Source organism: Calonectris borealis, chromosome 25, assembly GCF_964195595.1.
Source record: "Calonectris borealis chromosome 25, bCalBor7.hap1.2, whole genome shotgun sequence".
In the NCBI taxonomy this organism is placed as follows: Eukaryota; Metazoa; Chordata; class Aves; order Procellariiformes; family Procellariidae; genus Calonectris; species Calonectris borealis.
Window position 1 is genome coordinate 3782501 of NC_134336.1, and position 24241 is coordinate 3806741.

Here is a 24241-nt window from a genome sequence, read left to right on the forward strand (position 1 = left end):
ATAACCGGTTTGTCTTCCTGTCATATCTCTTTGCAGAACCCAGATTCCAAAATGATGCAAATCAACCTGACTGGTTTTTTGAATGGGAAAAATGCTAGGGAGTTCATGGGAGAACTGTGGCCACTGCTGTTAAGTGCACAAGAAAACATTGCTGGTATTCCAACTGCATTTCTGGAACTGAAGAAAGAAGAAATAAAACAGCGACAGGTAGGATTTTTTAATAGAATTGTGGATGAGTTGTTGTGAGCACTGGGCAGAATTACTGGCTGTACAACCACTGGTATTTCAGTAGACATTTTATGTTCAGCAGAACTCTTCTGTCTGGGCAACTGTCCTGGTTTCAGCTGGAATAGAGTTAATTTTCTTTCTAGTAGCTGGTATAGTGCTGTGTTTTGGGTTTGGTAGGAGAAGAATGTTGATGGCCATTGATGTTTTAGTTGTTGCTGAGTGGTGCTTACGTAGTCAAGGACTCTTTAGCTTCCTGTGCTCTGCCGGGTGCATGGGGAGCTGGGAGGGAGCGTAGCTGGGATAGCTAGCCCAGCTGGCCAGTGGGGTATTCCATACCATATGACATCATGCTCGGTATATAAACTAGGAGGCGTGGTCCGGGAAGGGGGGATCATGGCTCGGAGACAGGCTGGGCATCGGTCAGTGGGTCGTGAGCAATTGTATCGTATGTCACTTGTTTTGTATATTTTATTATTATTACTACTACTATTTTACTTTATTCTAGTGCAATTATTAAACTGTTTTTATCTCAACGCACGAGTTTTCTCTCTTTCACCCTCCTGATTCTCTTCCCCATCCCACCGGCGGGGTGGGTGTGAGTGAGCGGCTGCGTAGTGTTTAGTTGCTGGCTAGGGTTAAACCACGACAGCAACGTACTTTAGTCCTGAAGCAATATGTTTGTTGTTGTTGTTCAACATACATATTTGATGAGGTCTTTATGATGCTGCTGAGTTAAGTGATAATATTTGGTTGCATAGATAGAGCAAGAGAAACTGGCTTCTATGAAGAAACAAGATGAAGACAAGGAGAAGAGGGATAAGGAAGACAAAGACAACAGAGAAAAAAGAGACAGATCCAGGAGTCCAAGAAGGTAATGAAAATGCACAGACAATGTATCAACAGTACTCTAGAACTGAGTGAAGAATGCACGGCAGAGAAAAATTAATTGAACTTTGGAAGTACTTAGCTATTTTGGCAGGCTAGCTTGACTTAGTACTGAAGAGTAATTGCAAGTAAACTAGAGCAACTTTGATATAGGTATTATTTACACTAGGAACTGTTTTTAATGGTTTATCTGTTCCAGGCTTTGTTCTTTTTGTTCTTGCGGGTTTGGTTTTTTGGGTTTTTTTTGTTTGTTTAACATCTTAATTTGGCCGTCAATTATGAGCAGAAAATACAAAGTAGCCCTACATGTTTTAACTGCTGTAGACAGTACTGGGAGTCTGCCTGACTCAGAAGAGCTTTTAGCTGCTGAATATCACAGGTTTTATTATCCTATACATCGTTTCATTGTGTTATGCTATTAAATGGCACTTCTTTTTCCTAGGCGCAAATCAAGGTCTCCTTCCCCTCGAAGGAGGTCGTCGCCTGTCAGAAGAGAGCGGAAACGCAGCCATTCTCGCTCCCCTCATCACAGAACCAAGAGCCGTAGTGCTACTCCTGCACCAGAAAAGAAAGAGGCGACTCCTGAGCCAGAACCCTCTGTGAAACCAAAGGAGACTGTTGTTCAAGAGGCAACTTCAAACAGGTAAGCATGATAACTTTGTGTGTAGAACTATATATTACCTTTTAAAAAATGGAAATCTATCTTAATACCTGTTTGGAGCTTGACTTGGGGGAATGCCTGCTTCTCCCTGCCCCCTTCAATGGCAGAAGAATTTATTTAATAATCTTCAGTAAGTTTTCTTTTGTCCTGTGTAGAATTCTAAAGGCAGAGTGCTTAGCTGCTTAGTAGTTTCATTGTCCTCGTTATCTTTTCCACTTCTGACAATGTCATCTTGTTTTCTAGCAGGTTAACACAGCCTGTGTATTACTTTTTCTTCTCTTTGAATCATTGCACCATGTCCTAATTCTTTTCACGGTTTTAGAGTGGTATGTCTAACATCTTGTCAGAGGATGGGCAGGAGAATGTTCTTTGTAGGGGAATATCTTGGCAGCTTCTAAAGTTTTATTCCAGGGGCTATGATTTATATGTGCTTATAGAATAAGTCTTTATTTTTAACAGTGATATCCCAAAAGCTCCTAAACCTGAACCTCCTGTACCAGAGACTAAGGAAACTTCACCAGAACGTAATTCAAAGAAGGAGAGAGAGAAGGAAAAAGAGAAGACTCGTCAAAGATCCCCAACTCGGTCCAAGTCAAGGTCAAGATCTCGATCACGTTCTCCATCTCATTCTCGACCCAGAAGGCGTCATAGATCACGGTCAAGGTAGGACTTCAATTTATCTTGATTGTGAAGGTTGAGAAGCGAATATTTTCTCTGAAGGTGCCACTTAATGTAATATTCTCTGTTAAAGTTGTGATGTTTTTAGAGATGTTGAGCTACGGGATGTTTTAGGCCAAATGAGAAAGATGCATTCAATGGATAAATGTGTTCGGGAATTGTTTTCTTCCTATCAGTTCATGAGAAGATGCTCACAGTGACTAACACTGACTGGAGAAAGAATGGGGTACTTAATGCTGAGTATGGCACTTGTTAGATAGTGGGAATTGTGTAGCCTTCTTTTAGGAGATAGGTTTGATGCTGAAGATGTTGTAAAGTACTTTTTCTTTTTTTCCTTTTTTTTTTGGATTATTTTACTTCTTAGTATAGAGGTGTTGGTAAACTTTAAAGCACTGATTGTGTCTGAATGTACCACTTTACATCATAATCTAAATGCTACTTTAATGTGATACACTTGAAGAAAAGCAACTTTACGCTCAGTGCCCTGAGGATAAATTCCTCAAATCTGAAAAATAGATAGTTGCTTTTCATTTGAATTTTTGATTGTGACAGGTCTTACTCCCCTAGAAGGCGACCAAGCCCAAGACGACGGCCGTCTCCAAGGAGGAGGAGCCCTCCAAGGCGAATGCCTCCCCCACCCAGACACAGAAGAAGCAGATCCCCTGTGAGGCGGTAAGATTCCCTTTTTTGAGACAACTAAAAATGTTAAACTTTGAAATTTGGAGGGAACGTTAGTTGTGAGGAATAAGCGTTATCAAAATTACCTTGTTCACCTTACCTTAGTGCTGCCAGGTATATGATTTGAGTGATGTAAAAACTGCAGTGTCATATTTCGTAAGTGTGTTGTGGGGGAATGTAATAGTTCTTCCTGCCGGGGGCAAAAATTAGAACAAGTAACTGGATTTTACTTGTTGGCAGTTTTTTAATTATGACTTACATTTCCATCACATAAAATCAAAATAAAAATTAAATTTTAACTTGAAATGTGTTTCTTCTTTATGTTCTTTTACTTAAAAAAATCTTCAAGGTCTGCTCTCTGGTGTTGGAGGTTACATTTTTGACAGCATAAGCAATTGTTCTAGTAGCAAAGCTTTGAGTTGCCTTGCAAAGAAAACTACATACTTACGGCAATGTCAAAATAGACATTTGTCTTCATAGGAAGAGAATAGATTCTTGTCCTCTTCATAGGAAGAGGATTAAAGTCATGCTTCCTGTGTACAGTAGTTGTTCTTTTTTAGGAGGGAACAGTTCTTCCTTTTTATGACAAGGTGATGACTATTTTTTTTTTTCTGAGTTTGTAAAGATGTTCATTTCACACAGTTACTGGAAAAACTGTGAAAAGTATCAAACATGTATGTTGCAAGATGTACAAGAGCTCCCTTTCAGCAAATGTTTATCTCACTCAAGGTAGGGTTTCTTTTTTCCAGGTTCTCAGGAATTCTGCAGCCAAAGGTGGATTCTGCAGGTACACAATTGTAACAGAACTTGCCACAAATTTTGCCGCAGAATTCTAGAGGCCCTACCTTTTAAAATTACAAAGTAAAGATGAAAGACTAAAACATAAGAATGGATAGATTGATTCTGAATTGTTAAGTTGTCTGAAATTTTTACCTCCTGGTATAAAAACTTTTTAGTGTACTTGCACACTAAACTCTTAAACAGATCTGTTCTGAAGATCATTAAATCACATGTGCTAACACGGAGAATTCTCTTAACCATCCAAAAGTTAGACAGCCCAAACAAAACTAATTGCTCCCAGGAGAAAAGCTTAGTTGTAGTCTGTAGATTGACAGAAAGCAAGCAAAGGTAACACTAACAATTTTTTGCTCACTGTGTAGTTTAAAAATAACTGTGAAAGATTGGTTGTTATTCTCCTCTTCTACAAACCAAGTGTTGGAGGCTGTCCACCATGTTTTGGAAGTGGTGTTGTATGTGGCTCTATATATGTGCTTGCAAACAAATGCTATTCTGTGTTCATGCTCAAACATTTCTTAAGCTGGCTAGTCAGAATCTAATGTTATATTTGATTTACAGGAGAAGACGATCATCAGCATCCTTATCTGGCAGTAGCTCTTCCTCCTCCTCCTCACGTTCCCGATCACCACCAAAGAAACCACCTAAAAGAACTGTATCCAGTCCTCCTCGTAAAACGCGTAGGCTCTCTCCTTCGGCAAGCCCTCCTAGGCGGAGGCACAGACCATCCCCACCAGCAAGTCCACCTCCAAAACCACGTAGGTCTCCAACACCCCAGCAGTCGAATCGTGCAAGAAAAAGCCGTGGCTCTGTTTCGCCTAGCAGAGCATCAGGTAATCAAAAAAATTTGTATTCCAGCAGCTTTATCATTTTGTGCTTTTATTTTCTTAAAGATGGTGTGTACAGTTTGTATGAGCAGAAAAGCATGCAAGAATGTAACGAATTGCAGCTGAGTTATTTGATTTTGTCTTTTAGCACCCAAGCATAAGAGTACTGAAAAAAGAGAATCTCCTTCGCCAGCACCAAAACCAAGGAAAGCAGAACTCTCTGAATCAGGTATGACTCTCACTTTTCAACACTGGTTTTGGGTGGGATTTTTAACCAAAGATGCATGACAATAAAAGGTAGTGGTAAAATGCTGAACCCTCTTGATAGGCTGGTATTGAAAGCAAGAGTTTTCAGAAGTATAAAGATGATCACTCATACTGCCTTAAATATCTCCATCCAAGCTTTCTTGGGAAAAGCTCAGCCAAAGTGTATTCCAGCCTCAATGTTATCTTAAGATTTGGGGGCGCGGAGGGGGAAACATGCTTTATGATCTACTGTAATACGACTTTGCTTCTGCCTGAAAAAGGCAAATTTGTATCTTCAGTTTAAGTATTCTGTCCATGCATGTACTTTTTCAGAAGAAGATAAAGGAGGTAAAATGGCTGCAGCAGACTCTGTTCAACAGAGGCGTCAGTACAGAAGGCAAAATCAACAGTCTTCATCTGGTATGGATGACATAGATTTCCTAAAACTGTATTGCAGTTTACTTTTGCAGGAAGTAGTTAATGTTAAGTTCAAATACTGATGAAAATTATTTGCTGTGTGCACTGCAGAGCAATTGCAAACTTAATTCTAGATTTACAACTGATAATGAAGTCACTTTAATTATTACTCATGAAGAATACGGTATAATTTTTAAAGGTTATGGTATATCCCTTGTTAATTGGTTTACATCTTTAAAATGTGCACTTTTAAACTCTTAGCATCACACACAAATATTGTTTGCTATGGATTACTTAATCCGTTGTTGCAATAGATTATTTCCTAATATTTTGGACTCTTGTATGCTTGAGATCAGTAGATTAACCTGGGCCTGGTGTAGGGTTTTGTCCACTTAATGTTTCTGTAAGTAACTGCAATTCGCCTTTTAAATTACCTGGCTGGTCAAATTTTATGTGGACAGTTAGGCTGCTGCAAATATTTTTACCCAGCTCTGATGGATTTATTTATCGCTTGACTTCAACTAACATTTTTAGTTGAACTGCTTTTAAATAGAGGTTTCTTGTTTTGTGGGAGAGGATGTTAGTACTGCAGTTTAAACTGCAGTTATAATCCTATCAGTAACTGTGTTAACAGTGTCATGAGAATCATTTTCCAGAGAGTGATTCTTCTACATTTATAGATTCTGGTTCTTCATCTTCGTCTGAAGAGGAAAGACCTAAAAGATCCAATGTGAAGAATGGGGAAGTTGGTAGACGCCGACGCCATTCACATTCACGCAGTCCATCACCGTCTCCACGAAAACGACAGAAGGAATCCTCCCCTCGGTAATTTTTTCTTAAGTTGAACATGACTGATGTCTTTTTTTTTTCTAACTATTTACTTAATGTTGTTGTTTATCTGCTATGCAACTGTCAGCAAATAGGCAACAGAATTAAGTCATGTCCAATTTGCCCAATCTTGTTTCAAGATTGCATTCTTGTTATGCTCATTTGATAAGAATTACTCTGAACTTTATTTGAATATGTTCATTTTTGCCTCAAATATATGGCAGATAGATTTGTTTTGTTTTGTTTTTCCTCCACTGCTATCAGGATGCAGATGGAAAAGAGGTGGCAATCGCCAGTGATGAAAAGGTTGGTTAGAAGTTAATCTGTTAAATAGGATTTACATATAGAAAAATCATTTAGACAGGCGCTCATTTATTTTGTCATGGATAAGTACTTGCCATCCTTCGGACTTGTGCACTCAAAGTAGTAAGGTGAGGGAAATTCAGACTGATGTGTTCCTTAATGTGTTGGATCTGGGACCATTTCACTGGCAAAAAAAAAAAAAAAGAGGAACACCTGCTCTGTCTCCTTCATAGTTGACTATTTGTTAATTCACATAAGCCTGTAACAGCTAATAACATTAATGTTATTAGCATCTTACTGATGCCTGAAAACAACTGAATGCTTGTATTCTTCAGGGGGTTTCTTATTCCATATGCACAGATTCGAAAGGTGGGCGAGCATTACTTTGTATTCTTGCTGCCATTGACGTTCTGGCTAAAACCCTTCCGTAGACTCGCAACAACTGATTAAGATCTTGATGTTCTGGGTCACAGATAATTGGAATTTTCAAAAGTCTTATTCCTGCATTCATTAGATATTTGGAACTACTGGTAATAGACGAGTGGTAGATCAGTAGTTAACACCTACTTTATTTTCTGGTTTTTTATGCAGGCAATGTTGTTAACACTTTTATTTGTGAAATTGCTTGCTCTGTGTTGATCGCGGAATATAGGAGGTTGCAGGAAGCTGGATGCTTGATGGGTTTATTAATCTGATATAATGACCCTTGTGAGCAACCTGTAATTAAGACATAGCTAGAATATAGTTGCAGCGTACATAATGATATATGAGATTTAAGTATGACTACTTCTACAAATGTAGACCATCCTAATTATGGATCTTGTCAAACAATTCTATGTAAAACAGATTGGAATTCAAAGATCTTAATCTGTTTTGCAGTATACTACCTATTGTGTAAAAACACATATTTAATTAGGGCGACCATGACATTTGAAGGCAGGTATTTTTTTGATCATAAAAGAACATTGTCTTTTGGAGCAAACTCTTATCTATAAAAAGTGTAACTCATTGCCTTGGAGAACAGCAGCCAGTGTATTTGAAATCAAATCTCAGTTTATGTAGATGAGCTGCTTTGCTTTTTCATTACTCTCATTTTTTCCTTTATCCAGCCATTTTATCTGAATTGCTTTTTAAAAAAAGGAATGTTTTACTTTACAAAATACCAATATTCCTCTCCTTTAAAACTGTAGGGAAGTACATGTTTGATTAAAATTTCCCATTCCCAAACGTCTGTTGTAAACCTTGCAGAGCAGAAACTGGCTCATTTTGTGAATAATTTTAATCCAGATAGCTGCAGTTTAGCAACAACTCTGATTTTTCTCTGCATTTCAAGAAATAAGTAATTTTGGATTTCAGATCTATAGATAAAAGCTGTTTTCAGGAGTACAGTTTCACACTGTTTAATCTGATCCAACTTCAGACTGCTGCTGAACACAGTTTTGGTCTGCCTGACACAGCTGGGCATTCCCAGTTCCTCCCTTGAGTTGGATCTAGCAATCATGTTTTTATTGGATTGGTCTCCTGGTGGATCAGTAAGCTGGTCTGACTCATTAGATGATCACTAGATTCAGTGCAAGGGAGATGGCAGAAATAAGCTTTCAGGAGAAGAAAATGGGAGAGAGTTGGGCTTCCTCTTTGGCTAGAAGATGCGAATGGACCAGGTTAAGCAGAATGTGAAGTTGTCTCATAACTGCTGTCGTGGGCTCTGAAAATTACAGTAAAATTATGTGTTGTCTCACACTCTTTAGAAAGACAAGTATTTTTTTTTTCCATCTTCAAATAGAATTTCATTTTGAAGCGCATGAACAAGATGATTTTGTATAGCGAAAGCAGAAGTACAAAAAAGAATCTCGTGGCTCAATTGCGACTTCTCTGAGAAATCCCTTTATCTCTTTAGTAGGAGGAGGAGAAGTCCATCGCCCCCACCAGCCAGGCGGCGACGCTCTCCTTCACCTGCCCCTCCTCCTAGGCGGCGGCGCTCACCTTCATTACCTCGTCGAAGGTAGTGTATTGTGTTTTTGTCGTGAAGTGGTTGCTTTTGGTTTGTTGACTTCCAACTATGACATCTAAGAAGAAATGTCATGATTGAGGAAACCAGTTCCTTGATTCACGGTTACTGAGGGGAATGTAGTTTTGGTAGTGAGATTTTTGTGTGGTAGGTGTGTGGCCTGGATATCGTTTGATTGCTGTATCAAATATTGAATGACACCCATTAAGCTGATTTTGAAAAAATTTGGTATTAAGTAAAGTTTTAAAGAATTTTTGAAAGAATTCTTTTTTCCTCTCTTTGGGCAAATTTCAAAACACTTGTAACTAATTCACATTGTGGCACCTATGTGGCACCTGAACATTTGTTTTCTTTGTAGGTCTCCATCACCACCCCCACGCAGACGCTCACCTTCTCCCCGGAGATACTCTCCACCGATACAGAGACGATATTCTCCGTCTCCACCACCTAAGAGAAGAACGGCTTCTCCTCCTCCCCCGCCTAAACGAAGGGCATCACCTTCTCCACAGTCAAAACGCAGAGTCTCCCATTCACCACCGCCAAAACAAAGGAGCTCGCCAGCTGCTAAAAGGCGTTCACCTTCGATATCTTCCAAGCACAGGAAGGGATCTCCTCCCAGTAGGTCCAATCGGGAGACACGTTCTCCACCACAAAACAAAAGGCATTCACCTTCACCACGGCCTAGAGCTTCTCATACCTCTGCAAGCCCACCACCACCACGAAGGGGAGCTTCAGCTTCACCCCAGAGAAGACAGTCTCCATCTCCAAGTACTAGACCCATCAGGAGGGTGTCAAGAACACCAGAACCTAAGAAGACAAAGTAAAAAATCCATCTTTATTACTGGTGGTTTTGTGAGGGTTTTTTTGTTTGTTTTGTTTTAATGCAGTGGGAATAGCTAGGGAATTGCATTTAAATGGTTCTCATATCTTGATTGCTGAAGTGTTGGTGGCTCTGTTCAGCTTCCACCATCATAACATTGTTTTTTCGGAAGTTTTATTAGATTGGAAGCATCTGTTAAAATAAAGTGCAACGTGGGGAGAAGCATTGAAGAGGCTTTATGTAGGGTTTGGGGGGTCTTTTAATAGCACAGCAAAGCACTGGAGCTGAGCAGGTGAAAAGAAGTTTGAGAGAAGTTTTGTTCCTAGCTTTGTTTAAAGAAAAATGAACTTTCTCTTGTTTTAAAGCTAACTGCAGAAGGGAACCGATACTTTTCATCAGCTCATAAATAATTTCATAAGTGGTCATCTGAGAGGGAAAAAAAACTCCAAACATTTAGAATTTTAGCAGTTTTCTTTAGTGTGATGCCGCTCTTATGAGCAGATAGTCAAAAGTATGGTGCTGGCTTATTAATTCAAAAAGAAAGAGTAGCTGAATGTGATGTCTTGCACTCTGTCTTCATTGGAGGATAAAACAGCATTGCTGTTCTCTTGACTTTTAATGTGGTTATAAATTAGTCATATCAGAAGAAAGGGAGCAATCATTCCTGAACAACAATAGTAGTATTGTTTAACAAGCTATCAAGTTGCAACATCCTTTTGCATTATGAATCTACGATGGTATTAGATTGTTTTGCTTTTTGTAACATATGCCAGCAAAGTAACTAATCACTTTTTAAATGGCAGCTTAACCAATTTATAAGCTGGCTTATAACCAACGTATATTCATCTGGCTTTTTTTGTTAATTTTTTACTTACTTGTTTTGTCTCTTACATCTCTAACACTAGAATCTAAGTGTAGCTCTTCTGTTTTTAAGGGCTTCCACGCCAAGTCCACGATCTGCGAGACGGGTGTCTTCATCACGGTCTGCGTCAGGATCACCTGAGCCAGCACCGAAAAAACATCAAGGACCTCCATCTCCTGCTCGGTCTCGTTCCCCTTCTGCAAACTGGTCACCTGCAAAAAAGGCTAAAAGCCCAACTCAGAGCCCATCACCTGCAAGGGTATTTGTTTGCTAATAAACGCAATACTGTTTTGGGTTATATGGCAAGTTATTTTCATGAAGACTTAGCTGCTGAACAGCTCTAAGCTGATTCGCATGGCAAAAAAAAATCCTTGGAGTGATTTTTTCGTAATTAAAAACGTCTTAAAAACAATTTGTAACATAAATTTTTCAAACTTAACATCTCTGAGTCTGAAAAAAAGTGCTATTATATATAAATTCTAACTTCTGGAAGAAAAGACTTCCCCATTTCATGAGTCTACATGAGTTTCATGGTCTACAAAGTGAGGTGGTCTTATTTATGCTTAGTAGTCTTACGTGGAAACTCAGGCTATTCCTAGTAGGAAGAGAAGAGATTGTTTGGCATCTTTATCTGTTCTCCTAAGGTGTTTCCTAGGGACACTTCCGTTCTTTGCCAGAGGAGTGTTTGAGGGAGTTAGACTCCACTGCAGTAATAATTTTTACGAAGAGGCTTGCCTGTCATTGCCCTGACCAGCGTATCAAGTTTGCATGGTGTTAAGTTCCGTTTCAAACAGGCGCAGCACAGCCGTGTGTTACAATATCTGTCTTCTAGGATTGCTTCCGTCAGTTGATTGGGATTGTGGCTTTCCCCCAGTTCTGAAGACAGTGATGAGTTTACGGAGTTTCAGATGTTGCTCAGTCCATTCAAATTTCCCAGGATGGTTGTGGGCTTGTTTTAAAAACATTTCGAAGCCTTAGGAATGAGTTGTAATATGTGTTGAATTGTTTGTTACAGAATTCAGATCAAGAAGGGGGTGGAAAGAAGAAGAAGAAAAAGAAGGATAAGAAGCATAAAAAGGATAAAAAGCACAAGAAACACAAAAAACATAAGAAGGAGAAGGCTGCGGCGGCTGCAGCAGCTGCTGCTGCGGCTGCAGCAGATACCACCTCAGCACAGGAAGACCAGGAAGCAGAGACAGAACCCAAAAAGGTAGGAGTTTGGTACCTTCACTTCTAAAGAGTCCGATATGAGAAAATAGATGAGATGAATGTACACTGTACTCTTGATGTTCTGAACAGCAGTCTTACTTCAGAAATGCAACTTAGCATCTCTTGATTTTACTTGATGGTTTGCAATATTGGGAGGGCTGCAGCCTGGCTTAGCTTTCAGTGTTTGAAGAAATGCTTTCTCTTCTTTGAAGGAGACAGAAAGTGAACCAGAAGACAACCTTGACGATCTAGAAAAACACCTGCGAGAGAAGGCACTGAGGTCGATGAGGAAGGCGCAAGTGTCACCACCATCCTAGGCTGAATCCTTTGATATAATGTACATTTTATTTGGTTTGTACTCAGAATTCAATTTCAAATTGCTAAATGTGTTTGAGCTTTAGAATATAACATTTGTTGTAATAATTGCTAGGTTGAGGTTCACCATGTACAAAGGGCATGGATTTACATTACAAAAGGTGTCCACAGTGTACTAGTGACATTCTTTCATTGACAGTCAACATAATTTCATTTAGACTGAGACTTTTTAGAAGCAGTAGGAATTTGTTTTGAAGGTTTTAAACATGACCGTCAATTCCCTCGTTTCTTTGAAATTCAACAAAGCCTTTAGCATAATTTGTGAGGGTCTCATTTGACTTCTTTTCTATCCACTTACATTATGCTACTAACCTTTGTGGTTTGTAAGCTTGCCCAGAAGTAAAACCACTGCAGAATTACCAAGGAAGTACATATATTTTAATGCTTTCTACTGTTGCCTGTATAGTCTCCATTAAAGCGAATCAAGAATAGCAATTTAGAATGGTACATAAATGAAAGCATGTTGTTTACCAGGACACTGTGGGTTTATATTGATGTAACATGTTGATTTGGAACACTGGAATTTCATTTGTATTTTTATGTTCTTTTTTTAAAGGGCAGTTTCCATGATCAGCAGTCCCAGAAAAATTCCTTCAGTTACATAAATTTTGTTTGTGAGATGTCGTTGCCCCATTCATAAATCTTGTCTCGTTACGGTTCTTCTGAATGGTATAAGCAACTTTCAGAGATGTGGTCTTTGAAAGTTTGAGGAACCTGAACTTTGGATATTGTCATGTTTTCACTGTTTTTTGTTTTTGTTTTTTTAACTAAAGCTATATAAAGCTTGTGGATTAAACAAAATAAATTTCTAAATTTAAACAGATGTTGGCTATTTTTATATGAACATTTACATTTGCTAATCAGCTTTCTTTTGTACAGGGTTAATGAATACAGATATGAAAAAAGTATTTGATCCAGTATGCTGGCCTCTGAAAAATTGGGGCTTTTGTTTTTAACAGTCCTAGGGCTAGCAGAAATAGCCCTTTGTTAATTCAGTGATGCTCCTGGTGTGTCTGGATTGGTGTTCTTGCAAAGCAAGAGTAAAACAGTCTACCTGGTCAGCACTCTGTTAGGATGGATAAGCTTAAAACAAACAAACAAAATATTTGCTGGTGAAAATTGCTTGTCGTAGCAAGTAAAATGTTTCAAGGTCCTGCAAAAATCAATGGCAGGTTTGCATTAACTTAGTTAACAAGGTTTAGTCATGTAAACACTGGTTTGAATGCTCATCTAAAGAATCCTGGTGGCTCGCTGCCTTTTTCATAATCATATTTGAAACTTGCTGGATTGCTTCTGTTGAATTTTTTTAAAAATTCAAGCTCTGTTTCTGAAATCAAGTCAATTCTGAAGTCTGAGGTTCCTCTGGAAGGAGGAATGGCACATGCTTTTGAAAATTTTTGTCCTGCATCTGAAGTAGATGTGATGTGCACAATTAAGTGTAGATATTTGATTAGTCTTTTTACTTGACATCGTGTAGGGTTTTAAAATAAAACAGGTATTATGTAGATACTGGATGGAAGGGGATATCTTTAAAGTAGCTTCCTTCTGCACTTCCTTATATGCTGAATCTTTTGTTTCTTAGCATAAGTATACATTGTATGCTAAAGTGCTTGTAAACTTAGTTCAACAACACTTGAATGTTGAGTATCATCTGTTATTAAATGTGTATAATAAATTCCAAGAACTTTCTGGACAAACACATTTTCAAAAGTACATCTGAGTGAATTTGGTGCTTATGAAACTACAGAACCTAACAACGTATTGTGCTAATCTCTCTGCCTCCTTCTCCCCCCCCCCCCCCCCCGTGGTGTTCCTTGGCAGCACAAATGATTCTGAAATTCAGTCTTAACAGACCGTACGTGTGCAATCTTCACAAGGAGTTAGTGCTTTGGGCCTTACAATCTGCATCTTCCTTTCATCTGGGTTTTGGGACCTTTGTGTGCCTTTTAATCTTGGGACAAATAGAAGTTCTTTAAATATATCCAGTACCTGAGTCACTGCTTATCTTCCCTCGTACCTATTTTTCATCTCCTGCCTCCAGGACTGCACTTCGATAAAGGACTTCACTGTTGATTTTGGACAGGTCATGAAGGGAGGCCAGACCTTCCCCCACATTTTTCTGTCCTTTGGAGTTTCTATTGTTTGGTGCTCCTTCCTTCTCTTTTTTTCTTTTTAACATCAATCCATAAAGAACGGTTTAGGTTTAAAAAGAGCTCTTTTAGAAGAACGTAACTTCTAAATTGTGTTTAGTTTAATATTTTAATTTCTTCCTACTTAGCCATTCATTCAAATGCTAACATTGCATTTAAATACCAGTCGAGTGACAGCAAGCCTTCTTGTCTCCTCATGAGCTATTGCACTGTTCCGTGCTGCTCTAAATCCTGTTGCGTAGATACTTTTTAGTACAAAACCACTCGCTAGGGTGATAGCCTTCAGCATTTGTGTCTGTGCGTGAAGCTTTGTCCTGGCGAACTGTCGACTTACATCATTGAATTCCTCTCCTGATCCTCTGTAATTGAGATCCTGTCATCAAACCCAAACTTGTCTGATCTGTTCACCACTCGATCTTCTCGGTTAACCTCTTATCTCTGTTTCTCAACCCTTTCCTTTGTAGTCGTGCTGCTGTAGTTCAGAAAGTAACCGTGTAGGGCGCCTTGTGCAACACGGCAGAACCTCTGGTGCATGAATCTCGCTGTTTGTATTCCGAAACTGCTAATGCTGTGTGTTTGCTTGTTGATCAAGGCTACCTTCCTGAAATGACAGATAGAGGGGTTTAGATAAGTGACTTGCTGGAATAACTGTATCTAACTACGCCAAAAAAAAAAAAATTCAAGTTTAATTGGACTGGATGAAAATGAGTCCACAGGAGTGAACGAAAGGATGAAGTGAGTCACTGGCAGGTCAATATCTAGTTCATAAAAAAGAAAGATGTATTTGTTATGTCAACAGATGGGACAGGTGTGTGTGCTAATAGTTTGCAGTTTATAGAAACTCAGTGTTGGATTATTAAATTTTTCCACTTGTGTGACTTTGGAAATTTGCCTAGGGAGTTCTGCGTGGACCAGCTTCCTGAGCTTCACCACTGCAGTTTTACACTCGCAAACTGATTTATGAATTGCCTTAATGTGTAGGACGAAGACTGTTCTACTGCTGGTTTGGAAAATACCTGGTACTCCCTGTGATAAGTAACAGCTCTAGGGCAGAGTTCTCTGCTCAGAGCCCTACCTGTAAAACTTCGCACATTAAAGCTCGTACTTGCTCAGCTCCGCGTTGTCTGGCACAAGTTAATCGAAGCAGCGATTAACTGGAGGACTGGCTGACGTCACGGGCGTTTTTGCGCTCTGCTGACGTCCTTCCTCAAACACCAAACCTAGCAATGCGTGTGTTTGGATATGAAAAGTAGTGCTATTGGAAGGGTAGCCTTCAGCGGGGCGTTGAACTGTGTTTGGGTCGAGTTTCATTTCAGCCGTTGTGTGTGATAACTTACGTTTTAGTATAGGATCATCTGCTCGTAAAACCTTGAATCGTCCGCTTAAAGCCTGTGGTTACATCTCATGTAAGTATCCAGCAAGGCAGCCACAGCGCTGACAACACTCGATTCGCTTCTCAGCCGGAGTCCGCAGCCGTAATAGAGACTTTGGCAGGCGAGGGAGAACTGCCGCTCCTTACAGCGTTGCCTTCCCACGTGGCTTTCCAGCCTCCTTCACTTTCCTGAATAGCGACTTGGTTTCCCTCTTGTACAATTTTTTTTCTCCCCTGTCATATTCTCAGAACTTCCCAGTGGAATTGTTTGTTTCTCTTGATCAGGTCGCAGTCCTTGTAATAAATTACCGTGAAAGTAGTATATCTCTTTAAGGATAATGAAAGATTATTAAATCTGAGAACGATGGCATAGGCAGTTATGTATTTCCAGACTTTAATCGACAGTTCGACTTTTGAACTTCTTGCTTCTGCTCTCCTAGAATGAGTTCGAAGAGGTCGTAACTGCGCGAGTCCGTTCAGCCACGGCACGAAGCAAGAAGAGGGAGATCGTTCCCCGCCCCGGCGGCCGGCGGTAGATGATGTCCTGTAGCAGGGACTCTTACCTGAGCTCTTTCTGTCTCAGAAATCAGATCGCCAGCTGCTTAAAGTGCAGCAAGAACATTGCCTCCTTCCCGCTGTATTACACTCTTGAATGCATCACGTCCATAAACTGTTTATCTTGCAACCCTGTCTTTGTTTCGAGCTAGGTTCTGGTTGAAAGAAGCAGTTTGACGTATGTTTTCTCTTGTTCAGGTTTAGTTCTGACTTGATTCGGTAGCATTTCCTTCTAGTGAAGCTTAGCTAACATCCATCATGCTTAAAAATCTTACGGTCCACTTGTGATAATTTGTGTTTGCTTCCTTGGTTGCCTGGAGGCAATCAGCATGCAAATACGTGGACAAGTTCTTTATGTGCCCCGTTCTGTGCGTGGATTAAGCTTTGGGAAGATGGCTGGGAAGAGTGGGATTTAATTTAATAGTAGAACAAGCGACACGCAGCTGGAGGTGATGTGACTTTGTTCAGAGGGGTGCTCCTCAATTATGCACTGTTGATTTATTGTTAACACATGTTCCGCAGGGCTGGGTGAAGGGAGCTCACGCAAGCGGAGAGTTCGGTCGGTAGCTCGGCCGCTGTGTGTGCCGTACAGATTTAGCAGCTGAAGAGAAGAGGGAAAACGTGCGTTTTTACCTTGAAAGGAAAGTATTTTGCTTTTTTCGCTTTAAATGCAAGCTGCGGTGGTTGCAGGGCTACGCCTTTGGGATATCCCTGGAGAAGCAGAGGCAGGAGCTGCCCCCCAGCCCGCGCTGCGCCAGGGCAGGGTGCGCTTGCAGGTGCCTTTCACCAGGTGGGGCTGGGAGCAGGAGGGCAGGGCTGCGGGGGGGGGACCACCTCTGGAACTGGATTCTGCCATTTAAATCAAAATTAGATTTGAACATGTTTCAAGAAGAATCGCCGTTTAAAATTATATCTGTTAAAGTCTAATTTATAGTTACCTATTGAGAAGTTGGTCGGTGTAGAAACTTTCAGCAAAGGACACTAGAAAATGGGCACAAAGCCTTTTTTTTTTTAGGAACATTAGTGCAGAACTTGAGTCCGTGGCCCAAACACCCAAAGATTTGGGTGTTTCAGTGGGAGAAAAGTGTTATTAATATTGTAAAATAGTCTTTGAGTAAGGGCTCTTCTTTACTAAAAGAAAGTTTAATTTCTTCATGATGTGGAAAGGAAATAGTGCTGGACTCCCTTGCCCTGTTCACTAAAGCATCGGCTGTTGATGACCGTTAATGAAGAACAGATGCATAGCGTGGCAAAGCAGTAAACATTTTTCCAAAGAAAAATACAGAAAATATACCAAACGTTACCAAAACTGTTGTAAGCTCTGCACGTGTTGAAGGAAGAGGTGTGCTTTGTGCTGGCTTGAACTTGGAAAGAACAGCAAGAAGGTACAAAGAGCAAAATTCCTCAGACGGATTCAATTCCAGGCAGTGACGAAGAAGCCGGACTGAGCTTGTCCACAAACCTACCCCAGTAGCACGGGAATTGTTCAACTGCTCCGCTTTTGAAGGGGCAAATGGCTGCGAAAATCATCACTCATTGCAAAACACGTGAAAAAAATATTCTCATGTTTCTTTTGTTTTAATTAACTTTCACCTAAAGGCCATTTGGCAAAATAATGAGTAAAAATTGTTCCTGTAGTCAAAAAAATAAAAAAAAGAAAAGGATGCGTTTAACAAAATCTGAACACGTGTATGATAACTATGTGTGGTAACAGCTTGAAAGTGCGCAGGGACGGTGTATCAAGTTTACAGAAACAGCCTCAAATTTAGAGTAAGAGACTATAGAAGGGTAAATCGCACGCTTAAAGGTTATGCCAATCACCTCCCTTAAGAAAAATGAAACTACAAATGCAAAATAGCATAAAACCGATAAGTTGAAAAGATGTTTCCTGTCTGTTAATTTAAACCAAGATTAAAATGAGTGCTTTAAATTAATTCAAGCAGGCTAATAAGAAACATTGGTTCCACCCCTCCCTTCTGGAGCAAGATAAAGCCCGGAGCTTCAGCCTCCTGCTAGAGCAGAGCCCCGCGTCCTCGGGGCTGGTGCTTTGGGAGGTGTGGGGCTGGCTGCTGGGGGAGGCGAGACAGCCCAGTCCGGTAGGGCAATTCCTAAGTCGGGACTAGCAAAGCCAGCTCTGGCCAGCGTACAGCGGGGCCAGTTAATCACATTTTATTTCTTCTCATCTGAGGCGGGTTTGCCTGTAGTTCTGGGGCCGATCCGAAAGCTGTGGCTTAAGGGAGAAGGATGACAGCCAGTTTGTCACGGAGCTAAAAGTACTACTGGAAAGAGGCCTTTTGTAGGGTTTTTTTGTTTTCTTTTTTTTTTTTTCCCAGTCTTTCATTTAAAAACGTGAGCTGCAAATGTGCTTCCTATGGGGTTTGCTGGTGTCTTGTATAGCTGAGCGGGGGCTGTGCCCGAGCAGCCACCAGGTACCGCGCGGAGCCAGCCCGAGTGTCCCGGGGAGGGGAAATGCTGTGAAAATGCTTCCTTAGCTGGGAGTGTCGGATTTTATAATGGGACGTGGCCGACTCCCGGGGCAGGTGAGTCAGCGTTTGACGCCCTAACCTGGCTGGGTGAAACTGGGATTAGAGGGCACAGGGACTCAGGGTGACAGCAGCCACCTTGTGCCGCACGCGCCCGTTTGTTCAGCAATGTTTTGCTTTTGTTTTCTGCTGAGATGTTTTTTGGATGATCCCAAAATTCAGCGCTGCAGGAAAGAGCGTGCTGGCTCCCAAACTGGGACCAGTGTCAGTGCTGGGAGCGCATGGACCGGGGGAGGCTGCACAGCCCGGGGCGGGGGGACAGGAATCATTTTTAACTCCCGCATCTGTTTCCCCAGCCAGGGCGCGCTGCGATGCGCGAGTTAAACCAGCCGAAGGGACGCGGGGTCCGGCTGCGACCTCCCTCCTCTACAAAGGCAGGAGGCAGCTGCCCCTCGGGCAGAGCGCCGTAGGTAGCCATCGCTCACCAAATCAATGCCGCCTTTGTGCGCGGCACCGAGCACGCAGCTGTGCGCGTCGCGAACAACGGCCATCGCGCGGGAGAAGGGAGATGAGACGGGAGCGAGCAGGAGCCGGCGGCGCGGCCGCGAGGGCACCGGCACCCGACAGCGATACGGGCGCGTGACACAACCCGTTTGGAGACAGATCTTGCTATTGCATTAAGGTATTAAATCCGGGGTGCCGGAGGTGCTTGCGGAGAAATGGAGAAGGATGTTGTCGAACAGATACTGGAGTGCTCGGGTTGCTATTTCCAGCTGTGGGAGAGGAGTGGGGCTGGTCCGGAGCACCTGAGCCGCGTCTGCTAATCCCGGGCAGGGCTGGGGGATGCTCCGACTCCCCAGCCTGGGAAGCTCTGAATCCTTCTCTTTTATTTAAAAGAAAACACGGAAAACGGCTCTCTTGGGAAAATGACTCTTGGGGGAGAAGAATTGTTCAATTCTTCCGCAAAAGCTTTGTGTTAATCCAGGGGCAGAGCTGCAGCTTGTGTAAATTGTTGTGGCTGAAATAAATGGAGTTCTGGCTGCCGACGTCAGCTCGGGGACGGACCCTGGAGACGAGGTTCAGCTCGTGCGGCCAGGCTCACAAAAGCACGTGCATCACTTATCTGCTCGGCCAGATCTTCCTTTGAGTTTTCCCCCCACCCTTGACCCGTGCTGATGCCGAGTCCCGCTCCGGGCCGTCCCCAGGGGCACAAACCTCGGCTGCCTTCGTGGCACCCGCGCCCTGAGCCGGCACCTGCGGTGGGAGAAGCGAATGGCCCTGGTGCCTGGGCTCCCGGCGCTGCCTGGAAGGCTCTCGGAAGGGTATTTGCCTGGGGGGGGCAGCAGCTTTTTGTAATTTCTCATTCAGGTTTTAAAAATAATCGGCTACGTGCTTCAACTGAAACTGAAGTCAGCGGAGCGGTTGCGAAAAATTTCGATCCCTTTTGTGAATAACCCCCACGTGCTTCCCCTCTCCGGGGCGGGGGGGTAAGATCCCATTAAAAATTGATAGTCTCTCCGTCAGCTGGATTTTAATTCAGCAAGTGGATTTGACTACTGATGTGAAAAAATTACCTCTGTCAGTGCGATGATATTTTTTTAATGAGACAGAAATGGTTTGGCTCCTTTCCAGCTTATTAAAATCTTTGCGAGTCCACATGCACCGGCACAAGGGGACAAGAAGGGAAAATTACATTAAGTGCATGATTGGCAAAACAAAATTGAGCTCTTTCATATTTATTTATTTTTAATCCATTACAAGCATGTGAACGAACCCTTCTATTATTTATGCGGGAGGATAAAGGGAGCTGTTCTCGCAGCTTCGGGAGGAGGCAGACTCCGCTTTCAGCTTCAACTCTTCTTTCCAGACGAGGAAAGCGGACACCTCGCTGCTATCCAGGACAGAGATAAGTGAAGGTAGTTGTGTGAAAAGGGAGTAATTCGCGTGTTTTGAGGGCGAATAGGGCATTACCCAGGAGGAGAGCATCTCCACGGACGCAGGGCTCATGTCTGTGGGTTCCCGGGGCCACCGTGGGGTAAATCTCACCGCTGAAAAAAAGCCTTTCGCCCTCCCGATCAGCCTATTTCAGCCGGAGCATCCTGTGAGCTGAGTCACCCCAGCGTCTCCTTACGGCTCGGGATGGGCTGGCGGGGCTGCTCCAGCCCTCAGCCCGAGCTGAAAGCGCTGCTCCCCAGCTACAGGCTTTGCTACGTCACTCGCCCCAAATTACGCCGCGTGCACGGAGCACCTTGTCTCAAGGTTGGCTGCGTTGCCGGCGGGGACTTGGCTCTTCTCCAGCTCCCGCTTCCTTCCTCCCTGCCCTCAGCGCAGCGTCCGGCACCTTCCACTGCCTGCGCGGCAGCGTGGAGACGCTGCAGCGAATGTTAATCTAATTTACTGCTCGGTGTCCTTTTCTGGGTGTTTTTCGCCAGGGGAGGAGGAGGGAGATGCGGCTGGTGCTGCGCTGGGGACGCTGACTCACTGTGTAAAGCCAGGCAGCTCGTGGGATCCCTCCCTCCTGCCTCAGTTTCCCCATCAGTACAGTGGGTTTAGGTTTAGCATTCCCTGGCGTAATGAAGATTCATATTGATAAAATGCTCGGCAATGCTCATGCGATTAACATCATTTTCTGATGACTGAGACTCTTTCGGCAGTTAAAAAGGTGACTTTGCTGCGGTGAGGCCAAGGAGCAGTACCTGTGAGTACGGTGGCAGGAATAGCCCAGGGCTTCGGGATGCATTCACTCGTGTAAGGCTTCTACTGAGGACCCCCGAGGCGCCTGGTGCTGGGGTCCCGCATGGCCAGGTCCCAAACCTGGATAAAGTTCAGTCTGGGGGGAAAAACAGAGGAGAGGAATGAAGATTTACAGTTGCAGGGATAAGAGCAAGTGGAAAAGGACTACCCTCCTGGCTGTGCCACTCGCCCCCAAAAAACGCATGGGGCAATGGGCCGTGGGTGCGGGACAGGCTCGGGCTGGCCGGAGTCACCGCAGCTCCCGGCCACCCCCGCGGTCCTTTGCAGCTCCCTTTGCCCGGCTTGGCCTTGCTTTGGCACCGGTGCCGTGCCGGCTCCGTCGGGAGCTTCCCTGTGCCGCTGCGGCAGGACCCCGGCTCTGAATGCCGCTATTGTGAGCCCCGCGGCCGCCTGGCTCTGCCGGGGAAGGGGCCCCGGCTCCCCAGCCTTTCGGGTAAGCTGCAACGATGCTGCAGGTCGAAAGGCTGCGGTGGGAGAGTCCCGGGACAAGCCAACGATGTCCTGCGTCCCCCGAGCCCCGCCGCTCCTGCCCCACGCCCTGCCGCACTGTCCTGCCCCGAGGGTAAAGGTCTGCTCTCCAGGTTATAAAAGGTCCAGGTCCCCCCTGTCCTTCCCGCACCCACTGCAACCCCCACGGCTCTGTTTTGCCGTGGATGTGTTACACCCACCTGCTATCAGCCACAAACCTGTTGGTTTTTGTACAAAAAATTAGCATCTATCGCTGGAATTGAGGCCCCCAAAGGAAGAAAAAAATGCTCTGAAGTCCCTGTCCACATCAACCCAATTTGTCTGCAGGAGTTCTTCCCCCGTGCTTTGCCATCGTGGCTGAGAGATTTTCCAGTGATGCAGCTGGTGCAGCGGGAGATCTGGGGGGGGCTCTGGGACCCCCCTTCTGCCTGTGCTGGGCACCAGTTTTCCAGCTGGGTGAGCAGGCGGCCGGATCCTGGCATGGTGCCGCGTGGGTCTCCTCCGTATCAAGGAGGAATCAAGGCGGTGTTTGGATGCAACCAGCAGCGCCGGTTTATCTCGGCCGATTGCAGGTGGGGATCTGCCTGCGGAGCCCAGGTGGCACCAGCCCCTTCTCCAGCTCCTCCCGCGGTGGCCTCTGGGCTGCGCGTTGCCACCGGGCCCATCAGTGTCCCCACGGTGGCCACCCTCGGCTCCCTGCCCGCACGCTCCCCGGAGATGGAGGCGTCGAGGATGCAAAAAGCAAGGAGCGGAGTTCGCCAGCACCAGCCGTGGTGGCCTGCGCGGTGACGTGCCATGTGTCGGACCTCGGGTGCTGGGACCGAGGACGGGTGAGCTGCCACCGCCCAGCCTTGGGGTGGGCTTGCTGCTCCGTGGCGTGTAGGAGCCGAGATGGAGCTGCGCTACCAACTGGGAAGGAAATAACCCCTGGGAGCCTTGTGCTCGGTGGGAGGGGGATGGGGCCTCTTCGGGAGTGCCGAGAGGGGGGATTTAAGTGGGTCTGGATGTAACCAAACCTCGTGTAGGTTTGCTCTGCTAGAAATAGGGACTTGCGCTGCTGGGCTGAAGCCCGAGCAGTTGTGCACGTTGAATTTTCCCCCAGATCGTGCCCATCGATGCAAAGCAAAGCGTCTTCCGACGTGACGGGTGGATTAGCAGCATGGTGCCAAGGCAGATGGTGTGGCACGGGGCGATGGGGTGGCACCTTCCCGTACAAAGCAGGGGGGTTGCCAGGATGTTCAGGATGTCTGTCCCTGGGGCGAGTCCCCGGCACCAGCCCAATGTGGCTCATGCACGGCCCCGTCCTCCTGGGAGAAGGGGTGTGGGGAGAGTGGGATTTCTGCCTGCTGCCAACAGAGGATCTGGGTTTATTGTCTCGAACTGCACATCCCCGCTATTAATGAGCAGCCAGGGTGTCATTTGAATTTAAATGACATCACAGATGCAGCCCTGCTAATTGCTCATTTGCTTACGTGGAGCAAGTGTTAAACCAGTAAAAGAAACCTGAATCATAGAAACCTCTTGTGCATCTCATGAGGATGGCTGCAGGAAAGCAGCCCGGGTTTACACCACCTTGGTGGCAACGCTTGCCCGCTGCCGTGTGCGGCTCCTTCGGTCCCATTGCTCGCCTCGCTGCAATAAGCAGCGGGGGAAGCAATGCAGATCGCCTAGAAATACTGCGATTCACGGCTGGGACAGATGCAAAGGATTTAAAAGGGAAAAATCTCGGCAGCGTCGGTGCTCAGAGAGATGCTGTGCGGAGTCTGGGTGGACTTGGGCAGCCCTTGTGCTGGGCTGGGCTGCGGGGAGAGGGGTGGCTGCAGCCCTCAAATATCTGCTCCGGTTTTGTGCCCAAACTTGGGCACAAATGGCTCTAAATGGCTCTTATCATAACTTAGTAGGAGCCTGAAGAGTGTCTTATAGTAATCATTACACAGAAAAACCACTGGGCTAAAGAGGTGATTATTAAAATTGCCAAATCAAATACCTGGTGTTCAGAAATACCAGAATTTCAGCCTGAGCAGGTAGAGCGTGTGCTGCAGATAACCGGCTCTGTAATGGGAAGATTTGGGAAATCTTTGCTCTGGTTCTGCCCCGCAGGATTGTTGTTCTCCCCGTCTGCAGGGCAAAAGTGGCTTCGACGAGAACCGCAGCAGCTTCTGTGAGTTTTTAAGCCGTGACTCAGGAGGTTTAAGTTCAGGTCTCCATCCCGCTGTAGGCATATCGGGGCTTTGAGACGTCATTCCCCTGGCACCGCTGTGCCTCCCGAGGCTGCAGGGTTTAAAGAAGGTGGAGGAGTTTCTATCACTGTGTTTAGAGAGCTGCCAGCACTATACGTGCTGCTGCAATACAAATAATTTTATCAAAAAGATTATTTCCAAGTCCTGGTAGAACTGCAAGATCTTGGCTTCTTGTCCTGACCACGTTTCCTTTTCTTTCTCGAGTCCTTTGAAAAAAAATCTGGCTCCTTCCGCCGTGACTCAGATAGGAGGAAATAAAACCCACATTCATCATGTCATTGCTTGAGTCAGATTGGCATTTACGCCATTAGTCCGGAGCAGGCTGGCTCCGTGATGGGTGTTTGCTTTGTTTCTTGTGATGAACGTAATTAATCTTAGATGTGGACTTTGCCCAAAGAA

At 44.2% G+C, this 24241-nt stretch overlaps 1 protein-coding gene across 29 annotated transcripts in view; it reads left to right on the forward strand.

Moving 5' to 3' along the window:
• Positions 1-12639, forward strand: part of SRRM1 (serine and arginine repetitive matrix 1) — a 19245-nt gene extending 6606 nt beyond the window's left edge. For 6 of the 29 annotated variants that reach the window (XM_075173409.1, XM_075173396.1, XM_075173425.1 and 3 more), the window contains 15 exons: positions 37-207; positions 987-1099; positions 1556-1756; positions 2234-2437; positions 3005-3124; positions 4487-4758; positions 4901-4981; positions 5332-5418; positions 6096-6240; positions 6508-6549; positions 8444-8548; positions 8913-9374; positions 10309-10495; positions 11252-11446; positions 11658-12639. In XM_075173409.1, the coding sequence (XP_075029510.1) occupies positions 37-207; positions 987-1099; positions 1556-1756; positions 2234-2437; positions 3005-3124; positions 4487-4758; positions 4901-4981; positions 5332-5418; positions 6096-6240; positions 6508-6549; positions 8444-8548; positions 8913-9374; positions 10309-10495; positions 11252-11446; positions 11658-11762 (2490 nt within the window). In that variant the 3' untranslated portion in view covers positions 11763-12639. Of the gene's footprint in view, positions 208-986; positions 1100-1555; positions 1757-2233; positions 2438-3004; positions 3125-4486; positions 4759-4900; positions 4982-5331; positions 5419-6095; positions 6241-6507; positions 6550-8443; positions 8549-8912; positions 9375-10308; positions 10496-11251; positions 11447-11657 lie in introns of all 29 variants that reach the window. The other 23 variants (XM_075173422.1, XM_075173424.1, XM_075173423.1 and 20 more) reach the window with 16 other exon arrangements.
• Positions 12640-24241: the final 11602 nt, after the last annotated feature.